Genomic DNA, 17,807 nt, shown 5'->3' with positions numbered 1-17,807 from the left:
GTCCTGAGGAAGAGGAGCCAGTAAAGTAGGAGAATCCAGAGTGGCAACCTAGAAGTCAAGTGAAGAAAATATTAAGAAGAAAATATCACATGCAGCAGAGTCTTCAGACTGATCAAGCAGGACTGAGATCCGACCATTGACTGGATTTGAAATGTGGAAATCTGTTGGTAACTTTGACCAGAGAAGATTCAGTTACCAAAAAGTTTTGAAACCACTCACCTAGAAAATGTCTGAAGTTCTTGCTTCTCTATTTTTTTAATTTTAATTTTTATTCATTCATTTATTTATTTATTGCCTATAGCACCTGGTCTTCCTAGGTGGTCTCCCATCCAAGTACTAACCAGGCCCAACCCTGCTTAGCTTCCAAGCTTGCTTCTCTAAATTTGTGATTCTAATATAGACATACTACTCTGTAGTCACTATATAAATCTAGGCATACTGTCCAGTATTATTATATTCAAATATTTTAGTCTTATAAATGTTGACTTGAATTACTTTAATGGTCATCATTTAATTACGTGATTGCCAGATAAAGCTTTTACAAAATGTTTCACTTGATTTCCTTCCTTTTGATAAGTGGCTATAAAATGGTGGAAAAGGCACGTACCCTGGAGGTCATCAGACCTAGATTTCAGTCCAAATTTCACCAATTACTAATTTTGCAATCTTAAGCAAATTAGTTAATTTATCTAAGTCCCAGTTTCCTCACTTGGAAGACGACATGATGATAATTATTTTACGTGGTTGTTAAGATACAGTGGGATAATGTATATGAAGCATCTGGTCAAATGTCCAGTAAATAACAAGGTAGTATATAGAATAAGAGCTCAGGATCTGAAATTAAAGAGACTTGATTTCAAATCCCAGCATATCCTAGATGTAAAAATTGGGCAAGTATCTTCTTCGTATCTCTAAAACCTCAGTTACCATATCTATAAAATGGCTGTAATAAAAATACCTACCTTGTAGGATTATTAGAATTAAATTAGATATTGCATATACAACTTTTAAGTGTCTTACACAAAATGAGAATAAATGGTACTGTTGTTACTAGTACTTGGTATGGTTATATTTACTATTATCCTTGCTGGTATAATTATTAGAATAATAAAATCTTTATTTCTGACTGAGGGTTTTCAAAGCTGTACTCGTCTCCATATAAGGACATTCCAATAGATAGAAGAAAACATATGTAATAGGATTCTTCAGAAGCTGTAATGTGAATGAACCAGAAATGGCTATCTTTTAGCCAGATTGCTTGAATGCATTTAAACACACCTTTGGATGAGGCAGCTCTACTCTGAAATTATTGAAATTTTTAGATGGAAACAAAGACAGTTTAGATCAGAATAATAAAAAACAGTTTTTACAGGAAAATATCAAGACATAATTAATGACAAAACAAAGAGACTTTATATACTTCAAAGACATCGTAGGAATCATCTAATTTTATTTCATGTAATAAGGGAATATTGAATATTTGAGACATTTGATGACATGTCTAGGGTTAAGGCCAAGAAAGAACAGTTTTCTAACTCCTAGTTAAATACTCTGTCCACTAAAGCATACATGCTTTTGCCATATGTACTGTCAAAAATAAAAGCAGAAGAAAAATTTGAGAAGGATCAAAGTGGTCCTTCTCAGATTATATAATTATTCTTCATATGTGATGTAAAATTGAGGACATTTTTATATCATAGGTGTTATTTTTTTCTCTAGAATTTTTTTAAACAGAGAACATAGAAAAGGACTGTTATTTAAAGCAACTGTATAGCAAGTAATTTTCATAGAGAGATTAATATTTGAAATACTATGAGGGTCAGTTTTTTTAGAAGCAAAATATCCTAACTGGAGATTTTTGTGTCATATTTTCTATAATTGACTGGTATCACCTAATACAGTATATACTAACTATGGAAAACTGTACATTTCTCAATGAAGTAAAAACTATTTTAATAATTCTATTTTGAAAAATTCAATTAAAATGTTCTAAGGATACGAATACATTTATATAGTTACATCCTTATTTTAAAAACGTTGATAATGTGGAAAAGAGTGACTTAACATCTGATGGTTCATTTTTGATTTGTTTTAAAGGATGAAAAATCAGTACACTTAGTTGTTGTAATCTGTACCATATGCTATCAAGTACATTTTGCAGTAACTCGAAAAATCATTACATTGTGTGTGTGTTTTCATTAGTTAAATTTACTTTGATATTAAGTTGCTTTCTACAGTTTACAATATCAACTACCACCGTTTTCATCTCTTATTTACAATTAATAATTATTTTATGTAAAAGAATTATAAATAGCTTAATAGATTTTTCCATTTTTATCTTCATGACATAAATAAGACTACAAAATTTTAAAAAACTACTGAAAAAATTTGCTTTTCCCTAGATTGTAATTTTTGCTTCTTTGTCTTATTTTGTTTTATAGAGCTACATTCATGGAAGCAGCCAGGCTCAATTCGTGGCAGAGTCACACATTATTCTGGTACTGAGTATCCTTTAAAATATTGATGGATTGAAATAGACAAACTAAAGCGTGTGCTATCAACTTAAATTTTTTTTCCTGATAACAAATACCAAGACTGTAAGAGACATTAAAGTTTAAACTTTATTATGTGACTAATTTCCTAATTTCTATGCTACTTGTTACAATATAATTTTTGTTTTTATTCTGAATCATTAACAGACTATAATTTTCTCTTTTCCTGGCTATTGAATTTCAAAGTATAGCTTCTGTTGTGCATTGATTTTCTCTGGCTAGAGTTTTTGCAGAGTTTGTATGGTTTCTCTCATGAGATTTTAATGGGGAGAAAAAAGTATTTTATAGTATGTAAAGCAAGATGAAAAACATTATCTTGGTACATTATGTTTAAGGGATTAAATATTTTGATCAGTCAGAAGAGGAAGATATAGGATAGTTAGAAATCTCTTTGAAACATACCAGACTGTGTTATGAATCAGACAGATAATACAGTCTAATTTATGGTTTGGAGGTAGAAGGGTCAAGAAAAAGATATCAGGATAGGGAAGAGGTAAGGTTCAAGTGTCTAATTAAAAACAAACTGAATATAGAATGAAGTAAAGCTCTTGTTGAGTAAACAACTGTAGTTTGAGGGAACATTGATGTTTTTTTGAGTCTTCTGAATGCTTGACCTTGGAAATGGAGCTTAAAAAGTTGTAAGACTTCATTTTATATTGCAGGAGAACAAAACACTGTCTGAAACTCAATGAGCAACACTGACGGTCTTCTTCCCCTGTATCAGTTCTCAACATTTTTATTCCTTCCACCCTTAACCACACATACTTGGGTGCATACATGGAATTGTGCATATCTGCAGCCTATTTCTTGCTTGCATTTATTCAATTACCCATTTGCTTTATGGCTTCAAAATTAAGAAGCCACTATGATCAATATTTTTTGTTCTAGTTTGTCTTATAGATTGGAATTAGAAATACCTATATTAAGTAAACATTGTCAAACTTTGTGATCTTCATCAGTTAACTACCAGATTTCTGTGTTCAAATTTAATATGGTAAGAGATTAATACTTTCTGCATATTGGAAGAGCATTAGGTGAGAAAATGAAATATTTGCAAATGTTTATAGGAACATCTCCATATTAAAAAAGGTATAGTCAAGGCCATATTTACTCTTATAACTATATAAATGTATTTATTAAGCAAAATACATTTGTGTTAAATTACTGTAGTAGAAAAACAATATTTCTTGCAGGTAACTTTTTAGCTCTTTATATTTTTCTATCCTGTTTTAATCTGTGATGTAGGATTTTAGCAACATACTTTATTCAAAGTAGCTAGTTTATTAAACACATTGGGAGTCTGTAGCAAAAGGAATGAAACCTGTGTTAAGACCATCATTCCATTGTACGGCAAGAATTCTCCAAGGTTTCATTTCATGGCTCACTGACTTCAAGCTGAGATTTAGGATGCAAAGAAATTTCACAAGCAGTATTGTCTTCCATATAGATTTTTAACAGGAATACCTAAAAGAATTAGAAGTCTCTATTCTCTTTACCAGTATTTGCTGCTTTATTTCTTCTGTTATTTTTATTTTAAGACATCTATGAAAAAAGAAAATTTCTTGTAAAACAGTAGACTCATTTAAAAAGTTAAAAAGAAGCCCTTATGTAATAACTTCTGATTTTACTTTTCTTTGGCAGTCTACTAATTTTTAACTCACCATGTATTTTTTTTTTGCAATTTCTGTATTATATTCTTTTATACAAAATATATAAATAAATAAATTGTAGATAATTACTTTTTGTTTATCTGTAGAGACCATTTCTGTCTTTTGGTTTTCTCCTCCTGATTTAGTAAGCCAGATAATTAGATGCAATTGCTATATACAAAATTTTGGGGGGCGGGGGAAAAACCTAAGAAAGAACAGATGGAGTTAGTTGCTTGATGTCAGAGGTTACAGATTTATATATACTAAGAATAAGATTTTTCTTCCTATTAGTACTATTTATTTTCTCAGTGCCTTATTTAAGAAGGAAAAAAGCACAATCCTAAGTAGGCTACAAGACAAAACTATATAAAAATAACATTATGACATTTTAATATAGAAATGTGAACTCTCAGAAGACCTTATGTAATACTTTCTATTTTCTCAGTAAAAATTTACTTTTCTTTCATTTATTTTTCATTCAGTTATGTTTCGATACCTGATGCAAATAAAATATTTGCTATTTACAAGAAAGTAGACTGATAGAAAAATAATTGTAATTCAGCACGCAAATGCTATATTCAGTGCTCGGAATAAGCAAGGAAGGAAGGAGTACCGCAATACCCAGGAAAGCTGAACTGACGTTTAGCTTGGTTTTGATACAGTAATAAAAGAAGTTTCCCAGAGGGAGGATGAAGGAGGAAGAATATTCTGATAGACGGTACAACAGATACGAAAACATAAATTGAGAGAGAATATTCACAAATTGTGATGAGGAGATTGATGAGAGGTTACTTTGGCTGGATAATGAAAATCTTCTCGTGCCTTGCTAAGAAATTTGAACCTTATCTGAATTCACCTAGATACAGTCTATATGTGCCAGTGGATATAGGATACATGAGTTTTAGAATTGGCTTTACTGTCAACTATATAAACTCTGACCTGTCCCTTAATTCTCCACATCTAAGTTCTTGGATCTCAAGAAGATAACATGAGAATAAGTGTCAGTTGGAAGTAGATGTGCTCATTTAAAAGGCAAGGGTTATAGTAGCAATAGTAATAATTTAAAAATATACATATATATATTCTAATAAAGGTCATGTTTTCTTTTCCTATGAGATAAAACATTTGTTTTCCATTTATTATGAAAGTGTGTTTTACTCCACATTAGTTTTCAATCTGTAATAGAGAAAAAAATATATATATTTTTTATTTTAATGTGTTATATCTAAAGAGAAACACATTATAGAAGAGAATTAATGATGGATGCAAGTTGAAGATAATTTTAGATTTAGATCCTTTTAAGTCTTCTATAATGTAATTTTTTTTTCAACATCTATTCTCATTTATCTTTAAATTGACAACCCTGATACTCTGTAGGAACTACAATAAACTTAACATCATGTGCAATTGAGAGTGGATTATAATGTAATGCAAATGTATGTTATTAGTTCATTGGTATGCCCAGTGCTTCTGGGTATTGTATATAATTTACACAAATAGCAGCTTCGGCTTTATTCAGGATCATGTCAATATTTTGACTCTTTAAGCAGTAAGATGGTAATTGACAGAGCAGCAGAGAAACTATAGAGCGTGCTCTGTAGTTGAAGTATATATTGCTACAAGTGTGCAAAGTAATAGATGAACTAGATCAGGTTGTGTGTGTAGGCATAGGCATTAACAATCTCAGAACAAGTTTCAGAAACATTACAATGTATTCATTACATATATACATTTCTTACTGTAATTTAATGTTGGCACTCTTCAGTGAGGCACTGCGAAATGGCTACAGCCATCAGTTTATAGGCAGAAAAGCATGTTATTCCAGAGTTAGACATAGAACTTCTCAGATTTGTAGGGGCTTCCATTAGTTATTTAGCCTTCTACCCAATGAAGTCCTGAACGTCAACTCTGACATGTGATCATCTAGCTTTTTTCTGTCTAAAATTCAGTTCTCTATCTAAAAAATTTTGTTAATTTTTTTCTCAAATGCTGAGTATTATATAGGCTCTTTTTAAGTCACAACTGTTCGGGTTTCTTCACTACATGGAACTTAAGCTAAATAATTCTCAATATTCAAAGGCCTTAGGTTAAAAAAGTTATCTTTAGATAAGAGAAGGGTTAGCAAGTTTAAAGCCATTTTGGTTTAATTCCTATGTCTTATAGTCCTCAAGTTTAAAGTAGGTTTACAGCTCATTTCTTGATAAACCTTAGAAAATTCAATTTGCAGGAAACATTCTGAAAAAAAAAAAAAATCACTTATTTCCCGACCCTGCTTTCTAATAAAATATTTACCTTGAGGTTGTACACAACCTGTATCTAGTTATATGTTTGCTTTAAAATTTCTGCTTGGGGGTCATATGTGCAAGAGTTTACTAAGCTTTGCATTTCTTTATTTTCAAGTAATAACAAAGTTAACTTTCAGATATAATAGTTTATAGTATCTTTGGTACTACTTTATATCCTCTATAGTAAGGATTGACAAACTAGGACCTGCAGGGGCTAAATCCAGCCTATTATTTTTATAAATAAAGTCTTATTGGAACACAGCCACACCTATTTATTTATATATTGTTTGTGATTATTTTACACAACAGCAGACTTGAGTAATAACAATACACCATACAGCTTGCATAGCTGAAAATATTGACTTTCTGACCCTTTACAGAAAAAATGTGCAAACAACTGCCATGTAGGGTATAAATAATAGAAAACAAAACCCCACAACTTCATTACCCCAAGACAGTTAACTTTTTCTTTCCCTGCATTATTTGCTTTTAAATGGATGTTTATATTGTTTATGTACATTTTATTTTCATTTGACATAATTATTTTTATGCTTAGCATAAAGGTGTTAAAATAATTATTTTGTTCTTTTACTCCTCATCATTTTCACCTATTCTTGTGATATCATCCTACTTCATTTCTTTTATGCCTTTTTGGTTTGTAACTTTCACTCACTAGCTTTGTGGCTTTGCACGTTATTCTGACCTCTCTGGGCTTCAGTTTCTTTATTTGCTGTAAACTGATTATAATGAAGGATATCAGTAGTTGATAATGGGTAAGACAGTGAACAAAACAAAGTAATGTCTTTGGGGGCTAACATTATAGTGGTGAGAGAAAGACAATACCTACATAAAAAAGATAGAATCTGAAATTTCTTTCAAAAACACGTTTTTCATAGAGAAAAACAAAGGATAAAAGAATTAGGTTGGTTGCTTCTCTGATATCATCTGAGCAGTGAGTTATGTGGACATCTTAGGAGAAGAGCATTTCAAGCAGGGGAAGAGCAAGTGCAAAGATCCTAGGCAGAGGGGTTCCTATGTTGTTGGAAGAACAGCTAGGACAAAAATAAGAGTAAAAAAAGGCAGAAAAGTATAAGCAGTGGGTCAGGATGCAAATCATGTACTGTCTTGAGGCCATTTTTAGGTCTTTAGATTTTACACTGTGTGACATGAAAAGCTATTAGTGTTCTGAGTAGAAGAATGACATTGCCCAACTTATTTTAAAAAGCAATATTCTTTAAGACTTAGGGGTAAGAGTTAATTTCATAAATGTGAAACAATAACCAAAATTCATAAAGGAAAAGATTAACAATTTTGCCATATGAAAATGAAAACCTTCTGCATGACAAAATAAAAAAAAATAAACTGCTACCTCAGTGTTATGGAGGTGTGAGCCATTTCTTTTTTCTTCTCCCTTTGATTTACAACTAATTGGACATCCAAACCAAACAAAAGTACCTCTGCACAGTACGACAGGACACCTGGGAGATTCATGCACCTGTGCATCAGAAAGTAAGTGGATAGAACCTCAAGGGGGACTGTGAGATCCAAGGAAGCTAGTGAGCCTTCCCCACCCGCACTTGCCACAATCAGAAAAAGGTAATCTGGAGAGTGCAAAACTGGGTCGACACTTAACGGGAGACAGAGGATGTGTGGCTGTCCAGCCAGCCTTAATAGAGAACCAGGCAAGCCATCACTGCTGCATGGAAACAAGTTTGGAGGCAGTGGAGAGAGAGAAACACCTAGATGATCCCCTTGCCCAGAGCAACAGTGCCACCTACTGGGCTTTGAGGGGGAACACCGGCTACATCTTTCGCAGAAAAGGTGGAAAGCAAAAGTGGTTGAGAGGACAAATGGCCCAGCAGTGCAGGTTGCAGCTGGAGGAACCCATTTCTCTTCAGCAACTCCCTATCTCCGAGGAGAGACCCTCATGATTGGGGTGTAGGGAGAGGAAAAGGAGGGAAACCAACAAGAACATCAAAGGACATTGAAGGAACATGTTTCCTGCTGTCTGCTCCAGGATTTTAACAGAATGTCGGCCCTGGACCTTTGAGATTCCTCCTACTTGAGGATCCCACTACTTCCCTGAGGGTACCTCAAAGCTCTAGATGCTGGGCCCAGACATTCCCTCACTCTGCCACCAGCTTCTTTTTATGCCAGCTTTTTAAATACTTGTGCTCTCAAGGGTAGCAGCAAGAGCCAGCTCTAGAAAGAAAAAAAACAAAAACTTATGCTATAGCGCCACCTTCTGGAAAATAAGAGAAAGGTTTCTAATTACTGAACTGTAATGGCCTAAGTCAAAGTAATTAAGAAAGGTGTGTGCTACTTCACATGTAATGGCAGAAGCACATTTCATCAATACTATGAAAAGTCACAGTAATATGATATTACAAAATGAAAATAATTCTCCAGCAACCAAACTTGAAGAAATGGAATGTTGAAATCTAACTGATACTGAATTCAAAACAGCTGTTACAAAGAAACCAACAAGCTACAAGAAAACTCAGAAAGGCAATTCAATGAACTCAGGATTGAAATTAATAGAAGAAGTTCATCACTAGAGACCGAAATTATAAAAAAGAACCAAACAAATTCTGAAGCTTAAGAACTCAATGCATGAGATGAAGAATGAATTAGAAAGCATAGAAAATAGAGCACATCAGATGGAAGAGAGAATAAACAGTTTAGAGGATAAAAATTTAGAAATGACAGTTGGAAGAAGAGAACTAAGATTTTGAAAAAGTGAAAAGCCCTATGAAAGCTATAACATTTTATCAGACAATCAAATGGAAGAATAATTGGCATACCAGGAGAAATAAGGGAGAAAAGGACAATTTATTTAAAGAAATAATAGCTGAGAACTTCCCAAACCTGAGGAAGGAACTAGACAAAACAAACAAAAATAAAACCTTATGAATTCCAATTTAAAAACTGTCAAACATCAATAATAATCTTAAAGGCAGCCAGCGGGGAAAAGTAACCTACAGAGGAACCCCCATTAAGCTATCAGTAAATATTTGAGCAGAAACTCTTCAGGCTAGGAGTAAGTGGAATGACTTATTCTAAGTGTTGGAAGATAAAAATTGCCAGCCAAGACTACTTTATCCAGCAAAGTTATCCTTTAGATATGGAGACATAAAGGTTTTCCCAGACAAAAGCTGAAGGAGTTCACCGCCACTAGACTTGCCTTGCAAGAAATGCTGAAAGGAATTCTTCAAGCCGAAATGAAAAGATGCTAATTAGTGACAAACACACACTCAAAAATGATAATATACAAATCTGATAAGTTTGATGAACACAGTTAGAAAACTATATAAGAATAGTATATTAACCACTTTATAGTATAAAGGTTAAAGGTAAAGAACATAAAAATAATTAAAGCTACTTTCACTCGTTAATTCACAGCATAAAAGGAGGTAATTTGTGACATCAAAAATATAAAGGGGAATAGTGAAAAGGTTGAACCTTTATAGAAGAATGAAGATAGTCTTTTTCTACTGATAGAAACTTAATAGATATTGTATGTAAGCCTCATGAAAACCGCAAGCAAAAATCTAGAATAGAGACAGGAAACATTAAAAAATAAAAAGACTGAACACATCACCATGGAAAACCACAAATTTACAAAGGTAGATAGAAACAAAGGGAAAAGAATGGAGATACAAAATAACCATGAGGGAAAAGGAAAGATGGCTTACATACCAATTATCACACTAAATATAAATGGATTACCAATCAAAATTCAAAGTGGCTGGATGGATTAAAAAAAAAATAGGATCTAGATTTATACTGCCTACAAGAGACTCATTTCACCTCTAAAGACACACATGGCCTAGAATGAAGAGGTGGAAGAAGATATTCCAAGCAAATAAAAAACAAAAGAAAGCTGAGTTAGCCATACTTAGATCAGACAAAATAGATTTCAAGCCAAAAATGGTAATGAGACAAAGAAGGTTGCTCAGTACATCAAGAAGATATAGCAATCATAATATATATGCACTCAAAATCAGGGCATTGAAATATATTAAGAATATACTAACTGATTTACTAACTGATCTAATGAGAGAAATAAACAACGACACTATAAGAGTAGGGGACTTCAATACACCACTGTCAGCAATGGATAGGTCATCCAGATAGAAAACCAACAAGGAAATGTTGGAATTGATCCATCCTTCAGAATAAGTGGACCTAACAGACATACATAGAACATAACATTCAACAACAGCAGAATACACATTTTTCTCAAGTACACACAGAACATACTCCAGGATAGATTATATGATAGAACACAAAACAAGACTTAGCAAATTTTAAAAGACTGCAATCATACTAATTATCTTTTCTGACCACAAAGTATGACACTAGAAATCAACAGGAGGAATGCTAAAAAATCTACAAGTCAATGTGTAAATAACACACTTCTAAACAACCAATGGATCAAAAGGAAATCAAAAGGGAAATAGAAATATCTTGAAATGATAAAAATAGGAAAACGATATATCAAACAAATGGGATGCAGCAAAGCAGTTTTGAAAGGAAAGTTATATTGATAAATACATACATTTAGAAGTTAGAAAGATCTCAAGTAAATAACCTAACTTTACACTTTTTAGGAACTACAGAAAGAACAAATTAAGCTCAACGGTAGCAGAAGGAAGGGATTAAAAAATATCAGAACAGAAATAAATGAACTAGAAACCAGAAAAACAATAGAAAGGTCAAGGAAACTAAGAGCTGCTTCTTCAAAATGATAAAATTGACAAACCTTTAGCCTAGACTAACTTAAAAAAAGACTCAACTGATACTACAGAAATATGTAGGATCATAAGAGACTTCCATAAACAATTATATGCCAACAAATTACATAACCTAGAAGAAATAGATACATTTCTAGAACCACACCCCAGCAAGACTGAATCAGGGATAAAAAGAAAATCTGAACAGACCAATAACGAGTAGACTTATTGAATCTGTATTGAAACACCTCGCAGGACCAGATATCCTTACTGGAGAGTTCTACCAAACATTTATAGAAGAATTAACACCAATCCTTTTCAAATTCTTCCAAAATTCTGAGTAAGAAATACTTTCAAACCCATTCTACTAGGCCAGCATTACTCTGATACCAAAACCATAAAAGGGCACCAAAAGAAAACTATAGACCAATATCCCTAATAAGTATAGGTGCAAAAATTCTCAACGAAATATTAGCAAACCAAACTTAAGAACACATAAAAAGGATTATACACCTTGATCAAGTGAGATTTATCCCTGGGATGCAAGGATAGCTGCACATACAAATGAATAAATATGTAACATTAATGGGGGGAGGGGAATCACACAATTATATCAATAGATGCAGAAAAAGATTTGACAAAAATATAACATCCTTTTATGATAAAAATCCTCAATAGACTGTCTACACTTTAACGTAATAAAGACCATATATGAGAAACTCACAGCTAACGTTATACTCAATGGAGAAAAATTGAAATCTTTTCCTCTGGGAACAACACAAGGATGTCCACTCTCAGGACTCTTATTTAATATAATACCGGAAGTCCTGGTTAGAGCAATTAGGCAAGACAAAGAACTAGAAGGTATTCACATTGGAAAGGAAGAAGTAAATTTGTTGCAATTTGCAGTTGATATGATCTTATATATAGAAAATCCCAGGCTCAACCAAAAAACTGTTGGAACTAATCAGTGATTTCAGAAAAGTTATAGGATATACCATCAACAATACAGAAATCAAGTTATATTTCTTTACACTACTTATAAAACATCTGATGGGAAAAAAAAAGAAAGTCAGCCTATTCACAACAGCAGCAAAACCAGTAAAATACTTTGGAATAAATTTATCAAAGAAATTGAAAGATCTGTACAACAAAAAAACAAGATTTTGCTGAAAGAAATAGAAGGAAACACAAACAAATGGAAAGATATCCTGTGCTCATGAATCAGAAGAATATTGTTAAAATGCCATATTTCCCAAAGCCATCTACAGATTCAATGCAGTCCCCATCAAAATACACCAAATGCGATCTTCATAGAAATAGAAGAAATAATTGTAATATTCCATACAGAACCAACAAAGACTCCACGTAGCCAAAGCAATCCTGAGGAAAAAATATAAAGCCAGAGGTATCACACTTCCAGATTTCAAACTATACTATGAAGCATAAAAATATTATGATACTGGCATAGAAATAGACACATAGACCAGTGGGGAAAAAAATAGTCCCAAATTAAACCCTTGAATATACGGTCAGCTAATATTTGACATGTGAGCCAAGAACACTCAGTGTGGATAGTCTCAACAAATAGTGTTGAGAAAACTGGATAAACACATGCAGAAGAATGAAACTAACTCCCTCCCCACCCCCATCTTACACCAGTCACAAAAAATTAACTCAAAATGGATCAAAAATTTAAACAACATCTGATACTATAAAACTCCTAGAATAAAACATAGAAAAGTAGGTCCTCAATATTGGTGTTGGTAACTATTTTTTTGGATATGTAACCAAAAGCAAAATTCAATAAATAAGACTATATGAAATTTAAAATGTGCATAGCAAAAGAAACAACAAAATGAAAAGGCAACCTACAGAATAGGATAAGTGGTTAATATCCAAAATATATAGAAAACTCATGCAACTCAAAAATAAAACAATTCAGTTAAAAATGGGGAAAACAAAATAGATCTTTTTTCCCCAAAGAAGACATCAAAGGCCACCAGCTACATGAAAAGATGCTCAACATCACTAATTGTCATCAAAATGCACATTAAAACCACAATGAAATATCACTTCGCACCTGGTAGAATGGGTATCATTAATTAAAAAGATGACATGACAAGTCTCGGCAAAGTTATGGAGAAAAGAACCCTTGTGAACTATAGGTGGGAATGTAAATTACTGCAGCTACTACAAAAAACAGTATGAAGTGTCCCAAAAAATGAAAAATGTAACTAGCACATGGTGCAACAATTTTATTTTTAATTGTTTATCCAAAGAAAGTGAAACTAATTTAAAAGCCATATGCACCCTCATGTTTATTCCAGCATTATTTACAATACCCAAGTTACAGAGGCAACCTAAGCATACACTGATGGATGAAGAAAATGTGATACGTGCACACACCGCACAGAGGTATTCAGCCATGAAAAAGGAGGACATCTTGCTATTTGCAACAACATAGGTCCACCAACGGGTAGACCTTGAGCACATCGTGTTAAGATAAGTTAGGCACAGAAGACATGTACTTTATGATATGACTTATATGTGGAATCTAGAAAAAGCCAATCTCATAGAAACAGTAAAATGGTGGTTACCAGAGGGTGGAGGTGTTGGGGGACAAGACAAGTGTTTAAGGATACAAACTTACAATGGATGCTCTCTCTATACACTCAATAGAGATCTAATACACAGTATGATGAATATAGACAATAATGTTGTACTATAATCATATTTGCCGAGAGTCTAGAATTTATTCTAACCTCAAAAAGGGAAATTACATAACATAAAAGAGGTGCTAATTATCACTACAATAGCAATTATATTACAATGTATAAATGTATCAAATAAACTTATTGTATACCTTGAATTTATACAATGTTATATGTCAAATATATTCAGTTTTTTAAAAGAAAAAAAATAGGCTTCTATTGCATAATCATTAAAAGCAAATGGTCTTTGCACTCATATAGCCTTGGCTTGAATTCTGGCTCTCGCACTACTTAACACCTTGTCCTAGTTATTTAACATTTGTAAGTTTCATTATTCTAATTTATAAACAATAAAACAGTATCCACTTCACAGCATTGTTATGGGGCTTAGTGAGAGAATTCATGTACAGTGCTTAGGCCAGCTGCCTGCACATAGTTGCTTCTCCTGTTTTCTTCTAGGAGTTTTATAGCATTCGATCTTATGTTAAGTCTTTGATTCATTTAATTTTGTTAACTTATTTTCCCCAGAAATAGCAATTGTGCCATCTTCCCCTTGATTTTATTAATGGAATTTCAGAAGGTATTTAACAGAGTCATAACTTTAGTATGTTTTATTTGTCATAGCTACATAAAACCATTTCAAAATGTCATATTTTGAATATTTGCAAAAAAATATGTTGGCATAGATAAAATAATCTAAAATTCTATATGAATTTAGTAGATCGGATATGCGTATTTAAATGTGTGCATTAAAATCTGTACATAAATGTAACAAGGGTGTCGTCACCAGAGAAGGGTGGAAGGGGATCCTAGCATGCTCCTTGATGAGGATCTGCGTCAGACATGTCGGTCTGCTGCAAAGAACTAAGCAGGAGACATTCCCTACATGCGAACAGGTTGAATGAAACAAGCATTTAATTCTTTTTATAATTAGCAATGCCCTAAGACTGTGGACCCAAGGGAATTTATATCAGTAGATTGTCCAAAATACCTTAAGAATAATGAATCCTTAAAGTCCACAGACGATCATACTGGTAGGACAAAACATTCATTCTCTTACATTATTCTTTCAGGCCATTACTGCATGACTGAAACTAAAGAATTTAGTAATTACCTAAATTCCACTGGTTTTCAAACTGTATCATGGGTCTCTAGAAGTTTGAAGGGAGTACACGGTGTATAAGTGTGTTGAGTGGGGTAATGGCACTGCACAGGCCTGGGAGTGGCTTTTTCTCCTGTGTACACTAGGCTTCCAACCAACATCGGTTTTCAGTTTCCACAGACAATTTTAATTGCCAATGAAATATATTCTTGTGACTATAACTAGTGCATGTCTTTATGTACAATGTCAAATATCACTATTGGTTTTAAGGGTCCATGTAATTCATATATGCTGTGAAAGTCCTGGAATTTAGAACATTTCAATTAGACCTTCAAAAACTCAAATTAAATTTTAGGTTATAAATTTAAAAAATAAAGACAGATTTAAATACACGATAAATGATAATTTTATGTTAAGAGAATAAATTGTATTTACCTCTGTGTGTATTTGTAATTCAGCTGTCTGGAACAGAACACATTTTGATCAGATCCAGAAAACTTAATAGATTTTATTTGTATCATTTCTGCTGTTTCCTTGACAACTACTATAGATGCTGCTATCACCATGGGGATGGTTCTTCTAAATGAAGCGGCAACATCCAAAGGAGATGTTGGGAAAAGACGGAGTAAGTCTCTGTTGGTATTTTTGTAATTTTGTTTTAGTCTTAAGATTCATTTAAATCAAATGGTAAATATATAAAAGTCCTTTGTAAACAGAGTTCTAAAGAAATGTTATGGTTTGAGGAAGTTTGGAGTGTGTTTTAATTCTATTTCTTGGATGTCTATGTGCAAATACTTAAAAATATTTATCTTCTGAAATGAGATTGGGTGATTTTCTGTGAAACTGCACATACAGGAGAGCTGCCATTTGCCCTTGTCAGGGGTGGTCTCGCCCATCTCTGTTGAAGCTGTCGTCTCTGTGGTAATGTCCACTCTTCAGGGAGAGATGGAAAGTTCTGTGGGGAGAGTCTTAGCGATTTTATTGGCAAATGATATATCCCCTGTGTCACAAAAATCAGGTATGCATTCAAAGACTATCTCAGAGAAATGTTTGCATAGGTTTTATACACTGAAATACAATACTTTCCAGTTACTTCCTAACCTTTTATCAGCATTTTAAAAAGGAGCATATCTTGATCCTACCTTTCCCACAGGGTCTTTGTCTTTTCTAGTGATATTCCAAGATTTACAGTTCCACCAAGTTCCAGCATTATGTTTTTAAGCAAATTAACTATGATGAAACTATTCCTCCCAAGGGGTTGTAGAAAAAAAAAAAATTTTGTGTAACGTACACATTTTGGCAGGAAAAGCACAAACACATGGGAAAAATCTTCCCTAAGGAGCATATATTAGGAAAGTACAGAGGGCTTTAAATTCAGTATTTCCTGTCACAGACCTTTTTCTAATTAATATGAAGTCCCTATGTGATTTTATGAGTATACCTCTACAAACCTATTAAGATTTTTCTCAATAGGCTTTGCTTTGCTGTGTGAACCCTTTTAAAAACTCAATTTATGTGTGAGGAGCATAGGTGCCTGAAAAAAACTAATAATTTATCAAAAAGTTTAAAACAAAAGACATTTCTTTATGGAATATTAGGATGATATGTAAGTACATCATAGTGATTTCTAAACCTTAGGTATCTTAAGTGTTGAAATGTTTTGGGTGTAATATACCATTTAGTTTACCCTCTGATTTTCCATGATGCTATCTACACACTTTTGTAAAGAAACTAAAGAAACCAATGTATTACTTTGTTCAGCTAAGCATTATTCAGAATATCATTTTGATATATCTTTTGAATAAACAATGTGATGCTCTTGGGATTGACAAATTATGTTCATGAGGACAGTCCTTATGTGATTATATATTTATCATGTCCTATCATACCAAAGTAAATAATAGTAAGAGATAGATATTAATTTTTTAATCTCACAATGTCCATGATATTGAGTTTATAAAATCACTACTTCCAGCTTCCCTCTTGGTAGATATTTGTGTATACATCACTTCAACCACCGACCCACTACCAAATTATTTGTGTGTGAGTGAGAGAGGGAGGGAGAGAGGTGGAGAGGGAGGGAGAGGGAGAGGAGAAATATATTTTTAAATTATTCTTTTTCGATTCTAGTGTGATTTTTATATTTGACATAATACAACTGCTATGATGATTATTGTCTAGGTCAGAATGCTTTTGTGTCATCATAGCATTTTCTCCTTATAAGTATGCTATCTTAGATGGACTGTAGTGGTTCATTTAGTAATTACTAACTCCACTACTCACTCGGTTCTTTCCCCTTCCCTATATACAAGTACTTGAATTGCATTATTTTGTTCCACTGCATAGAATCAGGTAAATATATCATTTTACATGATTACATATTTTGAGCCTCATTTCCCATTGTGCATAACCAAATAAGGCTACTAAAAGCAACAAGGAGTGAAAAGAGTGTTTTTGTTTTATTCAGCTTCTGAAAAAAATATTTTTAAATAGAGGAAAGAAAGAAGTGTTTGATAAAAATACCAGATGTGGGAAGGTATAAAGTAAAACATTGTGTAATTAAGTTAGGTTAATATGCCATATTTAGTGCCAAGTGTCTGGCATATTTGGATATTCTACAATTTTTTAAAAAGGTGTTTTTCATTTTGTGATGTTCAGCACCTTTTTTTCCTTTATTTTCTGCCAATATTCATTTGAAGTTCAATTGTATGAGTGTTGTCTGAAATGAAATGTCACAGAGGCTGCAATTGAATGCTGTTAAGCACTTAG

At 32.9% G+C, this 17,807-nt stretch overlaps 1 protein-coding gene across 3 annotated transcripts in view; it reads left to right on the top strand.

Moving 5' to 3' along the window:
- TUSC3 (tumor suppressor candidate 3) overlaps nucleotides 1-17,807 on the top strand; it is a 155,434-nt gene that overhangs the window by 121,691 nt on the left and 15,936 nt on the right. For all 3 annotated transcript variants that reach the window (XM_039839334.1, XM_039839335.1, XM_039839333.1), the window contains exons 7-8: nucleotides 2,442-2,505; nucleotides 15,589-15,663. In XM_039839334.1, coding sequence (XP_039695268.1) covers nucleotides 2,442-2,505; nucleotides 15,589-15,663 — 139 coding nt within the window. The remainder of the gene's footprint in view (nucleotides 1-2,441; nucleotides 2,506-15,588; nucleotides 15,664-17,807) is intronic.

Source organism: Pteropus medius, unplaced genomic scaffold, assembly GCF_902729225.1.
Source record: "Pteropus medius unplaced genomic scaffold, Ma_sr-lr_union100, whole genome shotgun sequence".
NCBI classification, from domain to species: domain Eukaryota; kingdom Metazoa; phylum Chordata; class Mammalia; order Chiroptera; family Pteropodidae; genus Pteropus; species Pteropus medius.
Note: the sequence above shows the minus strand (reverse complement) of the source record. Positions and strands in the feature narration are given on the sequence as shown.